Source organism: Suillus plorans (genome assembly GCF_016647745.1).
Source record: "Suillus plorans strain S12 chromosome Unknown HD556scaffold_42, whole genome shotgun sequence".
NCBI classification, from domain to species: Eukaryota; Fungi; Basidiomycota; class Agaricomycetes; order Boletales; family Suillaceae; genus Suillus; species Suillus plorans.
The window spans coordinates 331808-349485 of NW_024537426.1; the positions used below are offsets into that span (position 1 = coordinate 331808).

Here is a 17678-nt window from a genome sequence, read left to right on the forward strand (position 1 = left end):
CAATAAGCAAGGTTAAAAATAAGTAGACAGCAAGCTTCTGGCCTAGACTTCATGTAAGGACTAAGAAATAGAATCACATGCCCGTACATCGCTTCCTGTGTCTCGGAAGCATTTGCCCGATTCACAGTTCTTGCCTCGCCAAGTTTTGGTCTCTCACATTCCCACTGACTCGGACATGCAGTGGTAGTGTTGTAGTTTGTTTCCCGAGGCTCAGCCCCACCAGAGCAAACCCAAAAGATTTTTGCAGGAATGGTGAGTTAATGGCGGCCTGGAACCAAAGGCAATCCTCTGCGCTACTCCGCCTTCGTCGCGCGCGTTTCGTGGATGTTAGATAAGTCGACCATGTCAAAGTGAAAAGCGCCCTATCAGGTACTTCGAAATGGAGAGCATACGCAATCCACTTGATGTTGTTTGTAATAGAACGTCTGCCAGGCATGCATGCGGAAAACATATCTACGTAGTAGAGCAGGCATAATAGACCCTTACAAGCAATTAGATTGATCAAACACGCAATCAAGAATGATGCGGTACAAAATGAGATAGGAAATACTGAAACACCCTCGGTAAAGTAACATTACGAGGCAGCAAGCTGACCAGCAGTGGGAACAACAGGACGAGCGCGGCGGACGCACCAGAATGCGAGGCCAAAATTGCTCCAGCAACCGTAGTCTTCGTTTGAAGCAGGTTGTTGTTTTGTCATCTGCACCTGACTCTGAGTCTGGGGCCGTGACATCGAAAGTGGCTGCGCTGTAGGTTGAGCTATCGTTGAGGATGACTGACCAGTTTGAGTGCTAGTCTTCACAGGCGGACGCCCTACGTAGATCCGCTGGAGATTTGGTAATGTATGTAGCAGAACGAGGGACACCTGATGCAGTGCTTACACTTTTTCCCTCCAGCTGCAATGCTTACGGGCTGCGGGCCAGTGTATTGTGCAAAGAGACCATGCTTGGGACGTGGTTGCAGCGCGGTGGACTCATTTGCTGGCGAGTGGCGTCGAGAAGGGACTGCAATAGCCTGTAATAGTATTCCAGAAGTGCTGAGTGAGGGATAGGTTGTGATTCCGAGAACGACGATAGTGTCCTGAAGGTGGTGCTGCAGGATGATAGGGCTGGTAAGTCTGTTCATCGTCAATACTGGTGCCCCAGGACGCACAAAAAAACCCAAGGCTTACCTGAAAGCAATCACCGTATGAATCATCTGACTCCCGATCTGTGAACACATCACTCCTTGATTGACGATTTGTGACATCAACCTGTGTTAGATCCGTGAGTAATGGAAAAAAGGCGGTCCGATGAGAAAGTACGGACGTCGAAGCAAGATGGTGTTGGTGACTGGGGTTGATTTTTCCTACTGTATAGCTTGTCAACTTGCAGTATGGGCGTGCAAACACGTACTGTAAGCTCAGGGACCATGTCTTTTACCACCCACATAGTGAGTTTCTGGTCAAGTCCGCTACTTGCTAGGTATCTGCCATCTCGAGAGAATGCTATGCAGCGAAGAGTTTGGCGGTCAATGAATGGCTGACGGAGTAATGATTCATAGGACTCTGTGTCCCATAGTTGTGCAACACCTGGCTGACCCACGCAGGCCAGTACATTGTGTTTGGGTGAAAGCGCGACAGAATTCACCAAATCGTTGTGCTCGAAGCGATGCAATTCGATATCTGTCCAAAACACGCACAAATTTGGCGTAAACTTTTTTGCTTTCCGACGACCACAACAACAACGTGACACTGCACCCCAGTTCTTCGATGGGACCGATAACGAGCTCGCCTGTTTTTGTATCCCAAATGCAGATCATCTCATTCAACCCGCCTGATGCGATTTTGTCGCCTGAAGGTGAATACACAAGAACATTCACCCAACGCTGCCCCGTCTTGATCGGGCCCATCTCGGTCTGTCCGCTGTCTAGTTTTCGGATTAGGATTGTCCCATCTCTGGACCCACTTGCAATATGGTCTCCGTTGGGTGACCACGACAGTGACCTTACTTCCCGGCTATGACCTGTCCAAACGTTTTCAATCATCTTTTCCACTGTCGGTGTCCCACCGCTGAATGCTTCCGTCCATCCTTCCACACGCAACTGTCTTTCCGTCCGGTGAAAGTGCTAATGCATGTATGCAACCTCCCTTACCTGTCCATGGTTGTCCGATAAGAAGTACCGTGTCGCAGTCCCACGAGCCACTCACGATGTGGATATTGTCGTGCAAGAAGACAAAAGCCCAAACATAGTCCTCGTGGCCCACAAATTCTTGCTTCTGAGCTGACTTTTGGGTTTGAGTTGGGTCCTGAGCTTCTTCAGTAGCCGGCAGCGCAGGGACTTCAGAATCAGAAGTCATAGCTTCCTCAGTGATAGGCATCGCAAGGAATTCGGGAGACATAGCTCGTTAATGTGAGGCTTCTTTGCGTTTTGTCTGACTGACTCGGTTCATGATCAAAAAGGACGGGAACAGTTGACCAGTACTCACTGCACTGCTTGTTCTACTTGTTCCTCGCTGGTAGCAAGCAAACAACGAGGGTGGGTCTTATGTGCATAGCAAGCATGGATTCCATGAGGCAGCGCTACGTAACAGGTATGGTAATTCACTCGATTCAAATCATGCTAGCGTGGCGAACATGTCACGGGTCATTCATGAAGACTCCCTGCATCTGATCCAATAGCGACTCTGCCAAATAATCTCCTCTGCCTCGATGTTCGCCCCGCGTGTTGCCGTCACGGGGGCCATAATCTAGCTCACCAAGTCCGGCTTCCTTCACTGCAACTCGAGGCCTTTAAAATGTTCTCCGGGATGAGACAGGTGACCATGATGCATTATGAACTGCCCCTTTTTCAGTTTGAACACTGCTTCTAAAGCTTTCAACGTCATGATACATGCACGATTCGGAATACAATGTTTGCTTACGGTCTGAGCCGGACGGCACTGCACGCACCCGATGAAATTAATGTGGCCATGCGAACCATGGCGTTGTCTCTAGTTCAGTCTCTCAACCTAAGTTTCTAGTACTTGAAGAACCGAGGACACGAACATAGAAGTCGCACAACTGGAATCATACTGCAACCTACTTAAAGGTCAGTGGCACCGTAGTCAGGATATGATATCATCAGGCTCTTGCGCATATATACACTATATATTCGTTGTATAATCTACGCCTTGACTCAACTTTTCGATCCTGCGTTGCACGCAGCGTTATAATGCTTTTAGTTTAAAGCAGAACGAACGACTTCTTAGCCTACCAGGGTCAAGCTCTTCACAGGAACTGGATTTCAGTGCGACATGCTAAGTGGAAGTGCACCCAACGTCCTCACGCAATTATCACGTTCATCGCAAATCGTGTCTTGCCACATGAGATGTTACGCCAGATCAGCTTCATTCTGACCCACAAATCATCGACATCAGTGGACCTTAGAGGAGCGATCACCGGCACCTCTGGCTCCGAGGCAACAAATTGGAAATTAATACAGATTCAAGTCTAAATTGGGTGTCCATATCGTGGAAGTATACAATCTCGAAGTCTGGAATAATATAAGTCCTTGGTAACAAATTTCGCGTGGTCATGGACTAGATGCGAAGTCGTTAGAACGGTTTCATTAACAAGAGGGCAGGACGCACGGAATTGATCATATGCCAATGTGCACGAACACTATTCGCTGGGCCAAGGGAATGTCCTTGTCCTTGTCACTGGCCAACGACTGCACCGCTTTGTGCAGCGCTCGCGCAGCTCGTTTGGAATTCATCGTGCCATCCCCGCACAAGTTTGTGTAAAACGCCTTGACTACACGCTCCACAGTGGCATCATCGACCTTCCATAATGTCCCAACGACGCTCTTGACCCCGGCAAATTGCAAGCCAGCCGCTAGGTGTATCACTTCGTCGGGCGTGCTGAGGTCACCGACTGCGGTTTCACAGGCAGAAAGGAATGCAAATTGATGCCGAGACAGATCCATCTGAGCGATATCCAGGAGCGAAAGCGGCTGGTCACGCATAAGAAAGGCCGACTGGAAGGGTCCGTCAAATCTCTGCGTCCCGTGACACGCGAGATGGAACCACGTATTATCTTGCAATGCGCGCAGTGCTGTCGATTTTGTGGCATCAACGCTGGTTATCTTGGAGAAGGAAACGGTTGGGGGAGGGGGCAGAAGTTTCTCCACCAATTCCAGCTCAGGCTCTACAGCATCTAAAGTGAATGAGGTACCGGCTGGGTGATTCTGACCAATAGCAACAAAAGGCACCGACGGGGACCTGTCATGACTTGCGCGAGCCTTGATCAGCGCGGTGAGCGATGGGGTGTATGAAGAGACGTAACAGCGTGAAAGGGATTCTCCATCTCTCTTGTATCCGTTAGCAGCGTGCAACGGCAAGAAATTGAAGAGAGAGGTCGGACACCACCATATTCGAGAACCTGGTCGTGCAATTCTGCGCAGATTTTCGACCACTGGGTGGACAATAACGTTCCACAGCTCTTTCAAAGCTCCCTTTAGCGCTTGTGGGGTCTCTCCAGGACCGGCATCTTTGGGAACCGCCTCTATGAATGCGATCAGCAATTCGGCGAGTTGCTGAAAATTGATAGGGAGTTGAATGCTAGTAGGATCTTGTTCTTGCGAGATAATGATGGCATCGCAAGACGATCTGCTTGCGATGAGCACGATGATGGGCCCATCACGACCTGCAACTTGAAGATCGGAGAACAAGGGGGGAAGTAGGAAGCGAGAGAAGCCTTCAATCTTCCAGATGTCCTCTACTGTTCTATTCCAGTCCTCCACCAGACGTCTGTATCGAGTTTCTTCTGCTTCTGCAACAACTCTTGAGGTGCCTTCTGAATGACTCGCAGGAAGCCTATCAAGGAGGGAGCTGAGGTCTCTGAATTTCTTCATCAAGGTCACTGCATGATCGCCGCAACTCTCGAGGCTATCAAGAGGCGTGCGGAGTCGCGCCATCTGGGTCCAGATGATAGTCCTGCCTTGCTCCAACAGCTCAACAGCGCGACGCACATCGCCACTGCGAAGGGCACAAGATGCAGCATCCACGGCAAGTGTACTTGGGAATTCCTTCATGGCTTTATGACGAGACGACACAGAGGCCGTCACAGACATGTAAGCATCCAGGAGTTGCATAGAAGTCGCATAAGCCTTCAGTTGAGTGCTGTGCGAATGTTCACTAGCATGATGCACCCAACTTAGACTTGCACGCAGGCGGGACCGTAAGCCTGCAGAGACAAAACTTGTTGCTGCCTCGAGATGATGCATGGCATCATTCAGACTGTCTGGTTTTTCGCCCGCGCCGGTGGCGTTAAGCCCTGCACGATGAAATGATAGATAAACCTTAGCTAGCGACTGATGGACCACTAATTGACGAGGATCATGCTGCCTCAACAGAGGGAATGCACAGAGTAGGTTCTCTCGGGACGTATCTAGGTCTTCTCTATTGCGTTGGAGTTCAAAGCGGCAGGCGAGTAGAAGAGCGAGGTCGATTAATGACTGGGACCGATCTGTGTGACCGACCGGGTGCAAAGCCAGCGCTTCTCTGTGAAATGCGATAGCCTCATCCAAGTCTTCGTCGTTGCCTCGGTGCTCAAAGCGGGAGGCGAGTAGACGAGCGAGGTTGTTTAATGACCTAGACCGATCTGTGTGACCGACCGGGCACAAAGCCAGCGCTTTTCGGTGAAGTTCGATAGCCTCATCCAAGTCTTCGTCGTTGGCTCGGTGTTTAAAATGGGAGGAGAGTTGAACAGCGAGGTTGATTAATAACGAAGACCGATCTGAGTCACCGACCGGGCGCAAAGCCAGCGCTTCTCTGAGGAGTGCCATAGCCTCATCCAAGTCTTCGTCGTTGGCTCGGTGTTTAAAACGGGAGGAGAGTTGATTCGCGAGGTTGTTTAATGACGTAGACCGATCTGTGTGACCGACCGGGCACAAAGCCAGCGCTTCTCTCTGAAGTGCGATAGCCTGATCCAAGTCTTCGTCGTTGCCTCGGTGCTGAAAGCGGGAGGAGAGTTGAACAGCGAGGTTGTTTAATGACGTAGACCGATCTGTGTGACCGACCGGGCGCAATGCCAGCGCTTCTCTGAAGAGTGCCATAGCCTCATCCAAGTCTTCGTCGTTGCCTCAGTGCTGAAAGCGGGAGGAGAGTTGATTTGCGAGGTTGTTTAATGACGCAGACCGATCTGTGTGACCGACCGGGTGCAAAGCCAGCGCCTCTCGGTGAAGTGCGATAGCCTCATCCAAGTCTTCGTCGTTGCCTCGATGTTTAAAGCGGAAGGAGAGTTGAACAGCGAAGTTGTTTAATGACATGGACCGATCTGTGTGACCGACCGGGTGCAAAGCCAGCGCTTCTCTGAAGAGTGCCATAGCCTCATCCAAGTCTTCGTCGTTGCCTCGGTGCTGAAAGCGGGAGGAGAGTTGAACAGCGAGGTTGTTTAATGACGTAGACCGATCTGTGTGACCGACCGGGCACAAAGCCAACGCTTCTCTGTCAAGTGCGATAGCCTCGTCCAAGTCTTCATCGTTGCCTCGGTGCTGAAAGCGTGAGAAGAGTTTGACAGCGAGGTTGTTTAATGACGCAGACCGATCTGTGTGACCGACCGGGCGCAAAGCCAGCGCTTCTCTGTGAAGTGCGATAGCCTCATCCGAGTCTTCGTTGTTGCCTCGGTGCTGAAAGCGGGAGGAGAGTCGATTCGCGAGGATGTTTAATAACCGGGACTGATCTGTGTGACAGACCGGGCGCAAAGCCAGCGCTTCTCTGTGAAGTGCGATAGCCTCATCCAAGTCTTCATTGTTGCCTCGGTGCTCAAAGCGTGAGAAGAGCTGAACAGCGAGGTTGTTTAATGACGTGGACCGATCTGAGTCACCGACCGGGCGCAAAGCCAGCGCCTCCATCTGATATGCGATGGCCTGATCTAAGTCTTTGTCATTGCCTCGACGCTGGAAGCGAGTCAGCAGCATCACAGACAGATTGCATAGCAATTGCCCTCGGCTAGCATTCTCGATGTTGTAGTGTCTTAGTGCATCATAATGAAGGGATATCACTTCATCTAAGGCACCGGGTTCATCTGTCTGGCCGCACCACACTGCTCGATGACCAAGTTCATTCGGCGATAACGGAAGCATTGATGTGGCGGGCCGCTCCTGCCCAATATCATTTGCATCGATCCTTCCAGCAGAATGCAGAGCTCGCATTTCCATTGCGATCAAAGCCGCTCTGTAAATGTGGCTGTTGGCGTGGCAGACTTTGAGAACTTCGCTCAGCAATCCCTTAGCTGCATCGGCATCCGATTCAAATCCCCGTTTCGCGAACCGCCAGAGCAAAGCTATGGCAAGATGGAGCTGGCTGACGCTTCGGTCCGGATGATCAGCGGCACGCAAGTCGAGGGCCCCTTGAAAAAGAATGATAGGGATGTCGAGGTCGAGGTATCTCTCGTCAGCTTGACAACTAACAAACTCTGCCGTGGCCAGATTGAACAGTGCTGCAGGGTGGTAGGGATGATCCATGGAGCAGATATCCCAGGCTCGTGCAAAGTGATTTATGGATTGTTCGAGATCCCTGCTGTTCTGCGTCCTGCGGTATTGTGCGAGAAGACGATGTCCGGCATCCGTCTCCAGTGCTAACGTCTCCATATTGCGGCATGTAACCTGCACGTTGCAGCTGTCAGCATCAGAATGCCATACTGTATTTATCACTCACTGGAATAAGGGGACGAAGAACTGCAGCGTCGTTTTGATCACAAACTTGCTTCTCCACTCTCATGAGCAATGAAGTACAAGCGGACACGACTTCCCCCTGCTTTGGCTGGAAGATAATGGCTGCGATGCTCGTTAGCATCTTTCAGGCATTATTTGCGATAGAAGATACTGACGATGCGATTTTTCGCTGCGGTCTAGTAATTCTCCGATGGAGATCTCGAGTGTGCGGAGGAGTTCTCCGTGACAGACCATGGGTCCCAATTCGAATGATGCATATACGCTGACCCAAACCTTAGAAGATGGATCGCACGGCCTATATTCTTTGTCAATACCTGCAGGACAGACGAGGTTAGGGATGACTTACAGCAGAATGCGCTCGTGCCATTCGATGGCAGCCTGGTCTACGTTTACAGATTTGTTGCTTGTCTGATATTCATCGCCGTCAGCCTTGACCACCGCATGGAAGCCAGCGGGTATCCGTCGGAGACCAAGAGTGAGATCAGTTGCGCAGATGGCTTGGGGAAATCATCCATATGAGCTGAGCGGAGATAGCCTGAGATATCACATACCAGTGATGACGACTTGTTGCACTCCACGGAGGTGCATCTCTCCTGAATCCTGAATGTGTTCTGAATGGTTGGACTCCTCATGCAAGGCTGGGAGTGTATCATCGAGTGTGTCCGACACAGAATCTGTGATGAGAAATCATGGGCACCACGTGTTAAGTGAAGGTAGATGGCACATACTGTTGATGGCGACTTGTGGCGTTTCACCGAACACTAGGTTTGTCTTTCCCGGATCCTGGGGTTGTTCTGGTTGGCCTGGCTCCTCACCTAAGACTTGGAGGGTATCATCCAGCCGATCTGGCACGGAGTCTGTCGCGAAAACAAACAGGAGATTAATGAGGAAATACAGCGTCGCCAGAATTGCTTTGGGAAGTCATCGATATGTGCTGAATGAAGATCAATGTGAGACATACTATCGACGGCAACTTGGAACGTTTGAAGGTTTATCTGTCTTATGTCCTGAGGGCGTTCTGGGTCGATCGGACTTTCTCCCAAGGGTGGATGGCAGTCATTGAAATGGCCAGGGACAAACATTGACATATGACGAGGGATGGATTCAAACTGACACTTGAGAGTAAGGGGGTCACGAAACAAATACTACAGCACCTGTAACGTCCTGAAGGATTATAATAGAGGGAACCACAAGCATGCACATGGCATCCACGCTGTGGCGGGGGGCCCGTGCAGTGCCGATGCCGTCAACAAGATAGAAGCGACTCGCAGAATCCACTCATACCCTCATTTTACATATTTGTACAGCAGAGGGTGTTAAAGCAGCCCAAACGAGAAACCCGCAAGAGCAGGGCATTCCACAAGCATTCGCATATTAGGTACAGGTGCCAAATAGAAAGTCGTCCGAGTCGGCCACTGCAGGCATCATGGTTTCATTAGCCAAATGATCGAAGAATTAATCATTGGACTTCAAGTTGTTCGAGACCCGGCGAGTCGCGACTAGTCCTTTCCAGGGCTTCCCGGGTCGTAAAGTTGACATATCAAGCCAAATGACTTCCACGGTCGGCGTTGCCCACCGGATACCTTTGCGGAGCCAGTTTGTTTTTCTCTTACATAAGTTGGTATTTGCTCACTAAAATAGTAAAAGAACCTTCGTGGACTCGGCGGATCATCATGTCTTTGTGATCTCGCTAACAACTCCTTGCATCCGATTCTGGATCCAATAGCGACTCTACCAAATAATCTCCTTTGCCTCGATGTTCACTGCCTGTGTTGCTGTCATAGGGCTATCTCAAAGTGGGCCTGAGGCTCAAAAGTTTTGCTCATAATTTCAAGCTAGCCCGGCTTCCTTAACTACGACTCGAGGCCTTTAGAATCTTGTCTCTCCTTGAATGGGATAAGACAGACGTTCATCATGGACTGCCTCTTTTTCAATTCTAACACTGCTTCATTTTCGTACCTCATCATATATCATACATGCACAGTTCGGAATACGATGTTTGTTAGGACGTGCACCCACCCAATGAAAGTAATGAAACCTGACCTCATCATTGGGAGACTGATGGTCACGGTCATTGGGAAACTAACTATATGATAGGTAACCATGGCCGATTGGGTTGGTCCGAAACATCACGGCGTTGTCTCTAGTTCAGTCTCTTGACCTAAGCTGCTACTCGAAGAACCGGCAATATGAACATGGAAGTCGCACAATAGGAGCCATACATAAGGCTTAAAGGTCAGTGGCGCCGTACTAGTCAGGATTTGAAGTAAGCTCATGAATAAAATTTCAGGTTCGATCAAGGTTATCGCCAGGTTCTTTTTGTGCCCGTAGCTTATCGTGTGTCATTCGCGATTCTTTCACCCATCATCATGTTTACCCGCGAAAAGAAGTGTCGTATTTGCAAGGTAATTCATCGACTCAAACAGTTACAATCAGAGGTCCACTTTGCGTCGTGCAGGTGGTCCAGGATTCGGTGTCGAGCTATCTTTCAGCGTAGACTTGGGGAGTACGGTAAGTTGATTTGTATTCATAGACCGGCAGACTTGCGAAACTAAATATACTACTACTATGAGCAAGCTTCACAAGAAAAAGTGTCAGGCAAGCAATTCTATGGGTCCTCGCTCGTCTATGATTGCTATTTGACAATCACAGACCCTTTGGCTCTATCCTCGTGGGACTGGTCTGAGCACACCGATAACGGCTGACATCTTCCAAACGAAGCAAATGGAAGACGAGGTGTTTGCAAAGTATCTGAAAAAATCTCAAACACTTTCATGCATATAATATTGGTAAGCATTTCCTCATAACGTTAAGCATCGCCAGTGTTCAAGTTAAGCCCGATTGCACTAGTACTGAACTTCCGCCAACATAAACCGGAGCTTTCGATAGACCGTGAAACTGAGTGGACGCTCTGCGGCGACCTGTCGATATTTTCTCTTCCGTTGCTTGGTATCATCCTTTGAGAACCAACTTGGCCAAGCCAAACGACCGACCACGAGACTTCGATTCCTGCCATTCGACATCACCAAACGTGATTCCACGAACGATGTCCACGATGGTCATCGTCGTCTTCACAAGTCCAGTTTATGTGAATCTCTGAACCTGAGTACCGCGCTCAGACTTTCTGCGACTGTTGCCCTTCTACCTACTTTCCGGGGATGCCAAGAATCAACACCAGAGTTCGATCCAGAGGTGGCCGTAGAAGTAGGCACATGAGGAAGAGCAAGGCTGGTGAATCTACGCGCACCACTTGATGAAAGTGCGTCTGCCTCGCGTGAGGATGACGCGTGCGCAACAAGGGTGGCCAGGGCATTTAATGGCACCAATGTATAGGGAGATTTCGTGGTTGAGGAAGTCGCACTGCTCACTGGGTGAGACGTGACGTTGAGAGAGAATGCGGAACCAGACACGCCAGATTGTCAGGTTACACTAGTTGAACAAGACTGTAAGCGCATTGATGATGACCGTGATCGGGTGCCATCGCGAAACGATAAAACGGACTACAACGTCTGGTCAACCTTGCTGCTGGCTACTATGAAGTTGCATATGGCTACTGTCATACCAGTTTCGGTAGTTAAAGAGTATATCTTGGGATATGTGTCAAAGACTGCGAGCGCTTATGAGACATACTCATATCCACTCCAGCAGGGTTACCACACAGATAGGCGTCCTCCTCGACTTCAAGAAAAATGACATGCCAACCATCGCACGCATTAATTTTGGTTTGATGTGTCCATGACCATGCAGCTGAGAAGGCTCGTCAGCGCTCGACAAAAACAAGGCAGAGTGTGATACTGCATTTGAAACACTGCTCGGTGAAGTACTGCATCCGACATCCTTGCCTCCAATCCCGCTATGTTGCGAGACCTCAAGCCACCGAAAGTCTCTGGCCAATGCTCCAATCCCTGAGGACAATGCACACCGCACCCGCATGATCCAGGACATCACGCTGCATACCACAGATAACAGCGTGCGTTTGACCCACTATATCCTCAGAAAACCCACCTTTTTATAATCCCGCTCGCACGTATGATTCCAGCAAGGAACGAGGTCGGGTCGCCTTTCGAAAAGGCAGGTAAGCTATATGCCAGCATCAGAGACTGGACATCTGCTCGAGACACAATTTCATGGATGTGAGATTTAGGGTAGAGGAGCAGCTCGACGACACTCACCGGCAAACAATGGGTCTTTAGGTCGATCGATCTGCGCTCGACTTCGGAGCAGGATGTCTCTTGCTCTCCCCATTTCTCCTCCTGCTCTTGTACACCCTCCGCACAGACATATTCCAATCCTGAGGTATTAATCAGTCACACCTTGACCCCTTTTTTGTCAGGAAACTCCAAGACTAGCTCGCTTGCTTATGTTGTCATGCAAGGGCCTTTTGTGGATATCGTAGAATTGAGATTGTAAATAGGTAGCAGACCTGTGCATGGAAGAGAACTGACGGCCGCAGCTGAACGAAGCAATTTCAACAATTGTTCAACGCAAAATCAAACGAGGAAACTGACATTGGTAGTCCAGCAAGCTCAACGCATCGTATATGCTCATCTGACTACTATGGTCTGTCTATCCCGCCAGGTCAAGCTCTTCGCAGGAACCGGATTTCGGCGCTGCATGCTAAGTGGAAGTGCATTAAACGCCCTCACGCAATTCAGACAGTCGACTATCATGTTCATCGCAGATCGTGTCTTCCCACATAGGGTGTTATGTCAGATCAGTGTCGTTTCCTAACCACAAACCGTCTTGCGATCGATCATGTCTGGCTCCGTGTGAGGCAACAGATCAGAGAATACAGATTGAAGTCTAAGTTGGGTGTACATATCGTGGAGGTATAGTGTCGAAGTCTGGAATATTGAAGTCCTTGGCAATAAGCTGCGCGTGGTCATGACTAGAAACAATACGAAGTCGTCAGATTGTCTGAAGAATGCAAAAATGGGAGGACGCACGGAACTGATTATATGCCAATATGCACGAACACTATGCGCTGGGCCAACGGAATGTCCCTATCACTAGCCAACAACTGCACGGCTCGGTGCAGCGCTCGCGCAGCTCGTTTGGAATTCATAGTGCCATCCCCGCACAAGTTTTCATAAAACGCCTTGACCAAACGCTGCACAGTGGGATCATCGACTTTCCATAACGTCCCAACGACGCTCTTGACCCCGGCGAATTGCAAGCCAGCAGCTAGATGTATCACTTCGTCTGGCGTCGCAGGGACACCAACTGCGGTTTCACAGGCAGAAAGAAATGCAAATTGATGGCGAGACAGATCCATATGAGCAATATCGAGGAGCGAAAGCGGCTGGTCCTGCATGAGAAAGGCCGACTGGAAGGGTTCGTCAAATTTCTGCGTCCCGTGACACGCGAGATGGAACCACGTATTGTCTTGCAATGCGCTCAGCGCTCTCGATTTCGTGGCATCAACACTGGTTATCTTGGAGAAGGAAACGGTTGGGGGAGGGGGTAAGAGTGTCCGCACCAATTCCAGCTCAGGCTCTACAGCATCCAAAGTGAACAAGACACCGGCTGGGCGATTCTGACCAATAGCAACAAAGGGCACCGACGGGGACTTGTCATGATTTGCACGAGCCTTGATCAGCGCGGTGAGCGATGGGGTATATGAGGAGATGTAGTGCCGTGAAAGGGACTCTCCATCCTTCCTGTATTCACCGGCAGCGTGCAACGGCAAGAAATTAAAGACAGATGTGGGGCACCACCATATTCGAGAACCTCGTCGCGCAATTGCACCCAGATTTTCGACCACCGGGCGGACGACGAATTCCCACAGCTTCCTCAAAGCTTCCATCAGCGCTCGTTGGTTCCCTTTAGGACCAGCATCCTTGGGAACTGCCTCTCGGAATGCGATCTCCAATTCGGCGAGTTTCTGAAAGTTGGTAGGGAGTTGAATGCTAGTGGGAGGTTGCTCGTGAGTGACAATGATGGCATCGCAAGACGATTCGCTCGCGAGGAGCACGATGATGGGCCCATCATGACCCGCATGTTGAAGATCAGAGAACAAGGGGGGAAGTAAGAAGCGAGAGAAGCCTTCGATCTTCCGCATCTCTTCTACAGTTCCATTCCAGTCCTGCACTAGACGTCTGTACCGGGTTTCTTCAGCTTCTACGTCAACACTTGGCGTGCCTTCTGAATGACTTGCGTAAGGTTTATCAAGGCGGAAGCTGAGGTCTCTGAATCTCTTCATCAGAGTCACTGCATGATCGCCGCAAGTCTGGAGGCTATCAAGAGGCGTGCGGAGGCGTGCCATCTGGGTCCAGATGATAGTCCTACCTTGCTCCAACAGCTCAACAGCGCGACGCACATCGCCACTGCGAAGGGCACATGATGCAGCATCGACAGCAAGTGTCCTTGAGAATTCCTTCATGGCATTATGACGAGACGACACAGAGGCCGTCACAGACATGTAAGCGTCCAGGAGTTGCATAGAGATAGCATATGCCTCCAGTTGAGTACCATGCAAATATTCACTAGCATGGTGCGCCCAATGCAGACTTGCCCGCAGGCGGGATAGCAAGCCTCCAGAGACAACATTTGCTGCTGCCTTGAGATGATGCATGGCAGCATTGAGACTGTCTGTATTTTCGCCCGCACCGGTGTCGTCAAGCCCTAAACGATGGAATGATAGATAGACCGTAGCTAGCGACTGATGAACTGCTAATTGGAGAGGATCATGTTGCGTCAAGAGAGTCAATGCACAGCAAAGGTTCTCTCGTGACTCGTCGAGGTCTTCTCTATTGCGTTGGTGCTCAAAGCGGGTGGAGAGTTCATTGGCGAGGTTGTTTAATGACTTGGATCGACCTGTGTGACCAACCGGGCGCAAAGCCAGCGCTTCCCTGAGAAGTCCGATAGCCTGATCCAAGTCTTCGTCGTTGCCTCGGTGGTAATAGCGGGAGGAGAGTTGGATTGCGAGGTTGTTGAATAATTTAGACCGATCTGTGTGACCGGCCGGGATCAAAGCCAGTGTTTCCCTGTTAAGCACGATAGCCTGATCCAGGTCTTCATCCTTGCCTCGGCGCTCGAAGCGGGTGAAGAGTCCACTCGCGAGGTTGTTTAATGACATGGACCGATCTGTGTGACCGACCGGGCACAAAGCCAGTGATTCCCTGTAAAGTGTGATAGCTTGATCCAAGTCTTCGTTGTGGCCTCGGTGCTCAAAACGGGAGGAGAGTCGATTCGCGAGGCTGTTTAATGACGAGGACCGACCTGTGTGACCGACCGGGCGCAAAGCCAGCGCTTCTCTGTGAAGTGCGATAGCCTCATCCAAGTCTTCATCATTGCCTCGGTGGTCAAAGCGCGAGGAGAGTTCAAACGCGAGGTTGTTTAATGACATGGACCGATCTGTGTGACCGACCGAATGTAAAGCCAGCGCTTCCCTGTTAAGTGCGATAGCCTGATCCAAGTCTTCATCCTTGCTTCGGTGCTCAAAGCGGGTGAAAAGTCCACTCGCAAGGTTGTTTAATGACACGGAGCGACCTGTGTGACCGACGGGGCACAAAGCCAGCGCTTCCGTCTGAAGCGTAATAGCTTCATCCAAGTCTTCCTCGTTGCCTCGGTGGTCAAAGCGGGAGGAGAGTTGATTGGCGAGGTCGTCTAATGGCTTGAACCGACCTGTCTGACCAACCAGATGCAAAGCCAGCACTTCCCTGAGAAGTGCGATAGCCTGATCCAAGTCTTCGCCATGGCCTCGGTGCTCAAAGCGAGACGAGAGTTGATTTGCAAGGTTGTATAATGACATGGTCCGATCTGTATGACCGACCGGACAAAAAGCCAGCGCTTCCGTCTGGAGCGTAATAGCCTCATCCAAGTCTTTGTCATTGCCTCGGTGGTCAAAGCGGGAGGAGAGTTCAACCGCGAGATCGCTTAATGACGCAGACCGATCTGTGTGACCGACCGGATGTAAAGCCAGCGCTTCCCTGTGAAATACGATAGCCTCATCCAAGTCTTCGTCCTTGCCTCCGTGCTCAAAACGGGAGGAGAGCCGATTTGCGAGGTTGTTCAATGATACAAACCGACCTGTATGACCGACCGGGCGCAAAGCCAGCGCTTCCCTCTGAAGTGCGATAGCCTCATTCAAGTCTTTGTCGTTCCCTCGGTCATCAAAGCGGCAGGAGAGTTCAAGTGCGAGGTCGCTCAACGAAGCAGACCGATCTGTGTGACCGACCGGGCGTAAAGCCAGCGCTTCCCTGTGGAATATGATAGCCTCATCCAAGTCTTCGTCATTGCTTCGGTGGTCAGAGCGGCAGGATAGTTTAAGCGCGAGGTCGCTTAATGACTTGGACCGACCTGTGTGACCGACCGGGCGCAAAGCCAGCGCTTCCCTCTGAAGTGCGATAGCCTGATCCAAGTCTTCGTCCTTACCTCGGTCCTGATAGCGGGAGAAGAGTCCACTTGCAAGCTTGTTTAATGACATGCACTGATCTGTGTGACCAACTGGGAACAAAGCCAGCGCTTCCGTCTGAAGCGTGATAGCCTCATCCCAGTCTTTGTCATTGCCTCGACGCTCGAAACGAGTTTCCAGCATTCCAGCCAGATCATCTAACAATTGCCCTCGGCAGGCATGCCCGGTGTTGTAGTATCTCAGTGCATCATAATGAAGGGATATCACTTCATCTAAGGCACCGGGTTCATCTCTCTGCAAACACCGCTTTGCTTGATCAGCCAGTTGATTTGGCGATAACGGAAACATCGATGTGGTGGGCTGCTCCTGTTCAAGATCATTTCCCTTAAACCTTCCAGCAGAATGCAGAGCCCGTATTTCCATTGCGATCAAAGCTGCTCTATAAATGTGGCTGTTGGCCTGGCAGGCTTCGAGAACTTCGCTCAGCAACTCTTCAGCTGCATCCGCATCCGATTCAAATCCCCGTTTCGCGAACCGCGAGAGCAATGCAATGGCAAGATGGAGCTGGGTGACGCTTCGGTCCGGATGATCAGTTGCACGCAAGTCGAGGGCCCGTTGAAAAAGAGAGATGGGGATGTCGAGGTCGAGGTATCTCTCGTCAGCTTGGCAACTAACACACTTTGCCGTGGCCAGATTGAACAGCGCTGCGGGGTGGTAGGGATGATCTATGGGGCACAGATCCAAGGCTCGTTCAAAGTGCTCTATGGATTGTTCGAGATTACCGCCACTCTGGGTCCTGCAGTATTGTGTGAGAAGACGATGTCCAGCATCCGTCTCCAGTGCTAACGCATCCATACCGCAGCATGTAACCTGCACGTTGCAGCTGTCAGCATCAGAATGCCACACTGTATTGATCACTCACTGGAGTAAGGGGACGGAGAACTGCGGCGTCGATTTGATCAGAAAGTCGCTGCTCCACTCTCATGAACAGCGAAGTGCAAGATGATGCGACTTCCTCCTGCTTTGGCTGAAAGATAATGGCTGAGATGTTTGTTAGCACGTCAGGCATTCTTTTTTGCAATACACGCTACTGACGATGCGATTTTTCGCTGCGGTCCAGTAATTCCTCGACGGAGATCTCAAATGAGCGGAGGAGTTCTCCATGACAGACCATGTGACCCAATTCAAATGAGGCATACACGCTGACCCAAACTTTAGAAGATGGATCGCACGGCCTGGAGTCTTTCTCAATTCTGCAGGACAGGCGGGGTTAAGGAAGACTTACAGAAAGATGCGCTCGTGCCACTCCACAACAGCCTGGTCTACGATTACAGATTCATTGCTTGTCTGGCATTCAGCGCCGTCAGCCTTGACCACGACATGGAAGCCAGCGGGAATCTGTCGGAGACCAAGAGTGAGATCAGTTGCGCGAATGGCTTGAGAGAAATCGTCAATATGAGCCGAGCGGAGACAGATATTACAAACCAGTGATAGCGACTTGTTGCACTCCACTGAGTTGCGGGTCCTGGGTGGATTCTCGATAGCTTGGCTCCTCACTAAACAACAAGCACGTTGTCAGGCATGTGGAAGATCGATGCTTCATATACTTACTCGTCCTGTTCTTGCC

General features: G+C 50.6%; 2 protein-coding genes across 2 annotated transcripts; both read right to left on the reverse strand.

The window, feature by feature from the left end:
* Positions 1–3618: 3618 nt before the first annotated feature.
* HD556DRAFT_1537309 (CHAT domain-containing protein) lies at positions 3619–8783 on the reverse strand (the record flags this gene model as incomplete). The annotated part of the gene is made up of 8 exons (XM_041309654.1): positions 3619–5973; positions 6175–7626; positions 7679–7797; positions 7851–7990; positions 8042–8192; positions 8247–8369; positions 8424–8552; positions 8657–8783. The coding sequence occupies 8 exons, from the start codon at positions 8781–8783 to the stop codon at positions 3619–3621; spliced, it is 4596 nt and encodes a 1531-aa protein (XP_041158405.1).
* Positions 8784–12649: 3866 nt separating this feature from the next.
* On the reverse strand, positions 12650–16906 carry HD556DRAFT_1240508 (TPR-like protein; the record flags this gene model as incomplete). The annotated part of the gene is made up of 1 exon (XM_041298117.1): positions 12650–16906. One exon carries the CDS (start codon positions 16904–16906, stop codon positions 12650–12652), a length of 4257 nt encoding a protein of 1418 aa, XP_041158406.1.
* Positions 16907–17678: the final 772 nt, after the last annotated feature.